The sequence below is a fragment of the Lipotes vexillifer genome, unplaced genomic scaffold, assembly GCF_000442215.2.
Source record: "Lipotes vexillifer unplaced genomic scaffold, Lipotes_vexillifer_v1.1 scaffold505, whole genome shotgun sequence".
Classification (NCBI taxonomy): domain Eukaryota; kingdom Metazoa; phylum Chordata; class Mammalia; order Artiodactyla; family Lipotidae; genus Lipotes; species Lipotes vexillifer.
The window spans coordinates 185,212-194,037 of NW_006785581.1; the positions used below are offsets into that span (position 1 = coordinate 185,212).

Below are 8,826 nucleotides of genomic sequence, written 5' to 3' on the forward strand. Positions count from 1 at the left end.
TTTCTCAAAGTGTCTCCGTGTAGAAATGCCCTTATTGGCTAAGTTCGATTTTGATCATGAATATAGAGCTATAATTTAAATTCAGCATTCCTGGCACTCCGTCATGCCCCCAGATTCCCAGTATCAACAATTTTGGATTTGTGTGGACAGTGAGAAAGACCACTGTTTGGCAAGGGAAACACCTGAGGTGAAGCTCATGGCCTTTATCCCCCAAGAGAGAAACAGCACTTTTTAAATAGTTAGAAATCTGTTGAGTGGTTTATAAAAGTGAGTGTGGTGACATCAGCTTCCCTGGAATCCTTCAGTTTTCCTGGGTTAGAAGAGAGATTCATCATGAGGTTAGAGGGAAGAAGCAAGTTGAAGCTGATATCAAAGTTGGAGACAGAAAACCATTAAAAACAGAACTTGAAAAGCATAATATTCTGGAGCCAGTAATTTTAGGAGGATACAGACCTACATATTTAATAGCCCTTGAGGGCATTACTGTATCATAGATGGTCTAAATTGTTTGTTTGTTGAATGTGAATTTAATAAAATAGTGCTCATGAGTTTCTGAACCATGAAGAAAAGTTTAAATTATATTCAGAGTACTCTGTTTAGGAACTGGAAGGGTATATTATCATTTTAGAAAGATTTTAATTAGTAGTAACTAAAAGAAAAAAATTTTATTCAGGATAAACTTTTAGAAGATTCATACACAGAGTATATTTTATTATCAAAAGTGGCATTGTTTTGCATAACAGTTCTAAGCATATAGTAAAAATTGAATAAATGCTTCTCTTTTTTTTGGTGACAAAACCTGGGATTGAACCAGAATAAATACTTTTTTTTTTTAACATCTTTATAGGAGTATAATTGCTTTACAATGGTGTGTTAGTTCTGCTTTATAACAAAGTGAATCAGTTATACATATACATATGTCCCCATGACTCTTCCCTCTTGCATTTCCCTCCCTCCAACCCTCCCTATCCCACCCCTCTAGGTGGTCACAAAGCACAGAGCTGATCTCCCTGTGCTATGTGGCTGCTTCCCACTAGCTATCTCTTTTACATTTGGTAGTGTATATATGTCCGTGCCACTCTCTCACTTTGTCCCAGCTTACCCTTCCCCCTCCCCATATCCTCAAGTCCATTCTCTAGTAAGTCTGCATCTTTATTCCCATCTTGCCCCTAGGTTCTTCATGACCTTTTTTTTTTTTTTAGATTCCATATATATGTGTTAGCATATGGTATTTGTTTTTCTCTTTCTGACTTACTTCACTCTGTATGACAGTCCCTAGGTCCATCCACCTCACTACAAATAGCTCAGTTTCATTCCTTTTTATGGCTGAGTAATATTCCATTGTATATATGTGCCACATCTTCTTTATACATTCATCTGTTGATGGACACTTCAGTTGCTTCCATGTCCTGGCTATTGTAAATAGAGCTGCAATGAACATTTTGGTACATGACTCTTTTTGAATTATGATTTTCTCTGGTTATATGCCCAGTAGTGAGATTGCTGGATCGTATGGTAATTTTATTTGTAGTTTTTTAAGGAACCTCCATACTGTTCTCCATAGTGGCTGTATCAATTTACATTTCCACCAACAGTGCATGAGGGTTCCCTTTTCTCCACATCCTCTCCAGCATTTATTGTTTGTACATTTTTTGATGATGGCCATTCTGGCTGGTGTGAGATGATATCTCATTGTAGTTTTGGTTTGCATTTCTCTAATGATTAATGATGTTGAGCATTCTTTCATGTGTCTATTGGCAATCTGTATATCTTCTTTGGAGAAATGTCTATTTTGGTCTTCTGCCCATTTTTGGATTGGGTTGTTTGTTTTTTTGATTTTGAGCTGCATGAGCTGTTGTAAATTTTGGAGATTAATCCTTTGTCAGTTGCTTCATTTGCAAATATTTTCTCCCATTCTGAGGGTTGTCTTTTCATCTTGTTTATGGTTTCCTTTGCTGTGCAAAAGCTTTGAAGTTTCATTAGGTCCCATTTGTTTATTTTTGTTTTTATTTCCATTTCTCTAGGAGGTGGGTCAAAAAGGATCTTGCTGTGATTTATGTCATAGAGTGTTCTGCCTATGTTTTCCTCTAAGAGTTTGATAGTGTCTGGCCTTACATTTAGGTCTTTAATCCATTTTGAGCTTATTTTTGTGTATGGTGTTAGGGAGTGATCTAATCTCATACTTTTACATGTACCTGTCCAGTTTTCCCAGCACCACTTATTGAAGAGGCTGTCCTTTCTCCACTTTCTGTTTTTGTGCCAGTACCATACTGTCTTGATTACTGTAGCTTTGTAGTATAGTCTGAAGTCTGGGAGCCTGATTCCTCCAGCTCCGTTTTGTTTCTCAAGATTGCTTTGGCGGGCTTCCCTGGTGGTGCAGTGGTTGAGAGTCCGCCTGCCAATGCAGGGGATACAGGTTCGTGCCCCAGTCCGGGAAGATCCCACATGCCGTGGAGCGGCTGGGCCTGTGAGCCATGGCCGCTGAGCCTGCGCATCCGGGGCCTGTGCTCCGCAACGGGAGAGGCCACAGCAGTGAGAGGCCCGTGTACCACAAAAAAAAAAAAAAAGATTGCTTTGGCTATTCGGGGTCTTTTGTGTTTCCATACAAATTGTGAAATTTTTTGTTCTAGTTCTGTGAAAAATGCCAATGGTAGTTTGATAGGGATTGCATTGAATCTGTAGATTGCTTTGGGTAGTAGAGTCATTGTCACCATGTTGATTCTTCCAATCCACGAACATGGTATATCTCTCCATCTATTTGTATCATCTTTAATTTCTTTCATCAGTGTCTTATAATTTTGTGCATACAGGTCTTTTGTCTCCTTAGGTAGGTTTATTCCTAGATATTTTACAGAATAAATACTTTTTAAAAAGAATTCAATATATAAAGGGCAAATCAGACTCGGAGCTTAACTCATGGAATATGGAAGATTCTCTTGCAAACTTTCAGAAATATAGTTAGTTACTTGACTGTTGAAGGACATTGATAATACATTCCCTACCTATTTTTCTACAAATTGTTGACAATCACGACAAGTCCAAATAGTTACTGATCCAACTGAGCAAGTAATTCACCTGAATGCCCTCAATAGAACATTGAGATATAAAATCACTTCTGTAAAGTTGATTAGAAGGTTGATACTTTTTTTTTTCAACCTAAAATAATGACACTTTTCTTTCCAGCTTACCTCTTATTTCAGGGTCTCAAGATTTGAAAACTACCAGTCGGTGGTAAATGTAGTAAAGAATCTGCAGTCAACCCACACTCTTCTATATAATTAATAGGATTTTGCTCAGACAGCTTATCTGCTTAAATTCTGAAAATCTCTTTATCCTTTATCTGCAGAAACACTAATCGCTTGAAAAGGAAAAGGCTGAGGAAACTTGTTTTAAACGAATTTTTTTTTTTTTTCCTGCAGCAAATTCTATTCCTCTAGTTCCCTGGGTTACTTGCATCTCTTCTCCATGCTATTACCCTTTTAGGTATTTTAAATGGCATGTTGCATTCACTTGAACATATGTGAGTTGCTTGCATTTTCTGGTGAGATAAGCATTTCTTAAGGCCTCTTCTATTCAGTCATTGGCTGGATTTCATCAGGTCCCGGGAACAGGGAATTAACTGGTCTGGGAACCGGGAAGCCTTGGCTCTGAGTTTCACTCTGTTATTTGTTAAGAGTCCTTTGGTTACCAGCCACAGGTATGATTGGCAACTTGAAGCAAAGGAAATTTCTTGGAAAGATAGCAGAGGTGCACAGAATCAGGTGACTGAAAATTAGGCTTGAACTTGGGCAGATGCCATAGCTTTTCCAAAGGCTGGGAAGCAGGAACGCCAGCAACAGTCTTGCAGTGGGGACAGAATGGTAAGAACGCCACTGCGAGGATGAAATGAACATCAAATTCCAGGGAGGTTGGCTTAGACTGGATGTCAACCCCACTCTTGATAGATATGTGTTGGGACCCCCAGTTATAGCCCACTGGACTCCACCCAATAATTCCTTAAGAGGAAATTCAGGAGGCAGTTTGAGGAAAGAAATTTCGTGCTGGGCAGATAACTTTGTCCACTACTGTGCTACAACCTGGCATCTTTAAAGTTGTTTCCAGCTTTAAAAATGGACACTCTCGCATGAAAGCCTTTGGGGTTACCATGTGCCAGTGATGCTTGTTTCTATGAATGCCTGTAAAACCAGTGAACATTAATAAGACAAACTGGAAGAAGACGTTTATGAACACTAGTGGGTTATGTAGCTGTATTAGTTACTTACTGCCGCATGGCAATATCACTACAAATTTAGCATCTTCAAACAACTCAAATTTATTATGTCACGGTTTCTGTGGGTCAGGAGTCTGGGAGTGGCTTAGTTGGGTTTTCTGCTTAGGATATCATAAGGCTGCAGTCAAGGTGTCATGGCTGCAGTCTCATCTGAGGTCCAAGTGGGGAAAGATCTGCTTGCAAGCTCACTCAGACTGTTGGCACCATATTCAGTGTTTCAGTTTCTTGCTGGCTGTTGGTGGCAGGCCACCCTCAGCTGCAGCAGCTGCTCACAGGTCCTTTGTTGGGCTCCCCAAACATGCTCACTCTGACTCCTCCAAGCGGGAAAGGCAGGCTCTTAATCATGTACGCACACACTCACACACACCCCATCACCTTCACTGTGTCCTGTTGGTTAGAAGGAAGTCACAGGTCCCACCCACACTCAAGGGAAGGGAATCCACGAGGGCGCGAACACCAGGAGGTGGGGGTTATGGGGCAACTTTATGAATCTGCCAGTGGCAGAGCTGGGTGGGACAACCCAAGAGCTGTCTCAAAACCTGACACATCTCCTTTCTTTCTGTGCATCTGATTTCCCCAAACCTCTGTCCTAGGGAGGTACTTCTCCATGTGTAGACCTGAGAAGGGGGGCAGAACAAAACCTGGCCTGCAGTCTCTCTAGCTCGGCCATCGGGGAGCAGATGTCAGGAGATTCACCTCCTTGGAGCTACAGTGACTGTCTGTCTGGGTTGGTGTTTCTCTCAGTTCTCTGTGCAATTATGTAGTAGCCTCCGCTGAACTGTATCTTTAGTCTATATCTACTACTGGCAACTTACCTTCTCTGTATTGAATGGACTTGCTTTCTTTCATTTATTTGTGTGTACATACTGTCTTCCTCAGTGATACTTTAATAAAGGCAGATGCCATTTCTTAAATCAGGAACCATCCACATGCCCTCCAAGTAGGTTTATAAAAGACAAGGCAGAGGAACTTTGGGGGAAATAGTTCGTATTGGCTCTCTAGTGGTGTGGAGGAAGAGGGATCTCTAGGTCAGCGTGAAAATCTGCCTCTTAGCTGTACTTGGTTGTGCAAACAAAACATGTATGTTTGAAAGCTTTGAGCTTGTAAATGCTCAGATTACCCTGAAACAATGTGCTTGGTTCCTGCTAGAGCTGCTGGGCATGCATCTGGAGGCAGATGGGTAATGAACAGATAAAGAGATAAAGACATGGGTTAAGTCCTTGCATACACTGGCAGTGTGACCCTGGACTTGCTGCTTGAATTTCTGGGGGCCTCAGCGACCTCATCGCCCTAGCTTGTAGAGATAATGCCTTTAAAATATGTAACACAGTGCCTGGCACATAGGAAACAAGCAGGAAATAGATATTACAATGATCCTTTAAGATCGTGACAAGGGAAGGCACGTGTTAATTCTTAAGGTACAATTTGTTGCATAACCAGGGGTTCAGAGAGATGCACACTTAACACATTATAGCTCGTTCCTTCTCTTGGAGCTCATGGAGGGTTTGATGTGGTAGTTCCTTGAGTGTGGACGAAATTAGAATCCTTACTGCTACTTGCTCTGGAGCTGGGCCATTTGGAAAGTGTGGAAAGAGGACTGTAGCTGCAGCCCCTCTTCTGTCGACAGCAGGACAGAAGAGGGTGGATGCTGACCATGCCATGCCATGCCAGGGCAGGAGCATCCCAACTCACACCTCTCATTTCCAACCTCCCAGGGCGTGGTGGAAAGCCCAGGGGACTAAGCTGGCCGTCCTTGGCCAAGCAACAGCTTCTCTGAAGCCATTTTCACTCTGTAAAAGTGGAGCCATATGGAAGATCAAAAGAGGGGAAGAACATAGGCAATAAACTTGGCATATCTAAGGAAACCCAGGATGTATCCTCCGTACTAAGAATTTGCCTCAGAGGTTCGAGAAATTTTCCTTTTCTTCCAACAGGCCAAATGAAAAGTTAAATACATTTTAGAAAAGTTTTAATTTGAACAACTTATGATTAAAAATACATTTTATAAATAATTTTTCCATAGACTTGATTAAGGATTGTTGCGACCTTTACAAAAAGACATACTGCAAAAACAGCTGAAAGAAATTACAAAAAATATACTACTGCCCTATTTAAAAATACAACATTGTACATCACAGCATTTTCTTTGTGCAAAGTTGTAGAGAGCACTGCGTTAGGCCTGTCACAGATTCACTCAAAGGGAAGTAAACTTTAACACAGTTACTAGGCATAATAGTATAGGCACAGCTGGAACAACGAACTCTTTCGCCCTAAAAGTTAATAAACCTCAGTTCTTTTATTTTGTAGGACTGATGGCTGAACTTAGCTTAATACAAATATATATTTTATGAGTGTATGGATATATATAAGTATGAAAACAAGTGTCTGTTTTGAAATTAAGTAAACTCCCAACGTATTTACAGCATTTTCAGAGAACGTGTTCTCCATATCAGTCTGAGGACATCACCTCTGTTAAACAACTCTAGAAGATTAAACGAGGCTAAATCTGTCAATTAATGGACATCCTCCGTTGAGACTTCCAGTTTTCGCTGTGGGACAAAGAGAGTTCCTATGGAGGTGTTATTAGCACCGTCGAAATCCACGCAGGAGGAGCCTTTCGGCTTCGTTGGTCCACCTGGGGTACGGAAGAAGCTTTCAGCCACTAATTGGGACCCTTTGGGTGTCACAGGAACAGGCTGATTGGAAAGAGAAGAATGGAGAAAAGTCAAACCCATGCAGACAGGTACACCTAGCAACCTTAGAAAACTGGACTGGAGGGACACGTCACATGATGGGAACCTCGCATGCCCTGAAATCTGTCGGCTGAGCCTGCATGAGTTTCATGTTCTCAATTATTTTTGCTAAGGTGAGACAAAAAGCTCATGATAACCCCAAAAAATGGACTCCTTGGGCACTCTTCCTGGGTTTGGAAGGAAGGCAGGCCTTTAATCTCCTCACTCTCCCATCCTTTCCTTTTCCCAAAGGAGAAAAGCAAATGTGAGTCTCCCATGATGTTGATATTGGGGACTTAATAACCTAAGGAAAAAAATAAATGGAAATACTCTTACCTGTTGTGCCCCTGTCACTGCAACTGATTGTCCATTTGTTTGGTTCTGGCCCAGGACTGATACGTCGTACTTGGTGGCCCTTCCTTGCTGAGTGCCTGCATTTTCTGGTGTGACACTAACAGCCTCTATTCTTGGAGACGCAGGAACGGTTCCGGGCCCGGGGCTGGTGGACACCTGCATACCAGGGGAGAGGAGGCCCAAGTGCTGCAGAGTGAAGTTTACAACGGCTGAGCTCGGGTTCTGGACGGGAATAGGGTGGCTTGAAGTGAGAGCCGAGCTGTTCCCGACAGGGACGGCTGCCATGGAAGTTGGTGAGACCATTAGCTTCAAAGGTGTTACATGAAAAGAGGGAAAATTAACAGCAGTGAGTTCAGATGATGTCACTGGAATAACACCTGGAAAGAAAAGGGGGGAGAATATCTTAAAAGCACAGGCATTTGTCCGAGAAGCATACAAGGCTTGAGTGAACTTGAGAATGACCCACATTTGAAAAGTGTTTTATGTACACTCACCTGCAATCGGGGAGCTGTAGATCCTGTGGTTTGGGGAAAGTGTACCTGAGCTTTCTTTACTAGACAAAATGGACTCTGCCCCCAGGGTTGAGCACTGGGTGAGAGGGATTAGGTATCCTGATGGGAACAAAGTCTAGAAAACAAGGAGGAAGCGTTTATTTTACACACAAATACGGAAGAAAAATGGCCAAGCGCCTCTTCTGGGACTAGTATCCTTTGGTGGTTCTCTCATCAGACTAAAGCCTCCAATGGTATGGGCCGCGGGCAGGCCAGCTATAATGGCTCTTTGAAGACAATAGCCCTCCTTCCCATTCCAACGCTTGTCCTGAATAATACAAACCATGTGTTTCTTAAATGCCATCTGTGGTCTTAGGAAGTGTCCTAAAGCTAGCACTGAACCTGCTTAAGGGCAGGATTTACCCAGCATATCCCCCCTGACCCCCACCACTGACGCCCTAAGTCCTGCTACCAGACTTCTTGGTATGATGTGGTACTGTCAGAACAAGTTTAATGCAGCTGGACACCGTAAAGGCACTGCTGTGTTATTATCTGATTGTCCTTGAATTGTGTGGGATGGTATTTCCCAAGAATATTCTGAGGGGCTCTAGTCCTATGGGACGCAAGCAGGCACTCTGCGAATCATAGTCAAATATGTTTGGGAAATTCTGAATTAAACAAAGGAAAACGGTCTTTATGACAGAATTTCTAAGGGACTTTTATGATGGCATGCATTGTTCTCTAAGGGGGCATCATGTAACATTTCCTAGGTTATTCAACTAAATTTTCGGTAGTATTGGTATTTAAGGAAAACATTTTAAGAAATGTTGATTTACAGAAAGGGAACGCCAAACCATAGGCCAAAAATACAGCCTCCTGGCTGTTTTTGTAAATAAAATTGTATTGGAACATAGCCATGCTCATTCATTTATGTATTGTCTACAGATGCATTCCTTTTTTTTTTTTTTTTTCGGTACGA

At 41.9% G+C, this 8,826-nt stretch overlaps 1 protein-coding gene across 1 annotated transcript in view; it reads right to left on the reverse strand.

Moving 5' to 3' along the window:
* Window positions 1-6,783: 6,783 nt before the first annotated feature.
* The window catches only part of E2F8 (E2F transcription factor 8), a 17,007-nt gene continuing 14,964 nt past the window's right edge, over window positions 6,784-8,826 (reverse strand). The window contains 3 exon segments of the mRNA XM_007457621.1: window positions 6,784-6,966; window positions 7,339-7,733; window positions 7,851-7,983. Coding sequence (XP_007457683.1) covers window positions 6,784-6,966; window positions 7,339-7,733; window positions 7,851-7,983 — 711 coding nt within the window.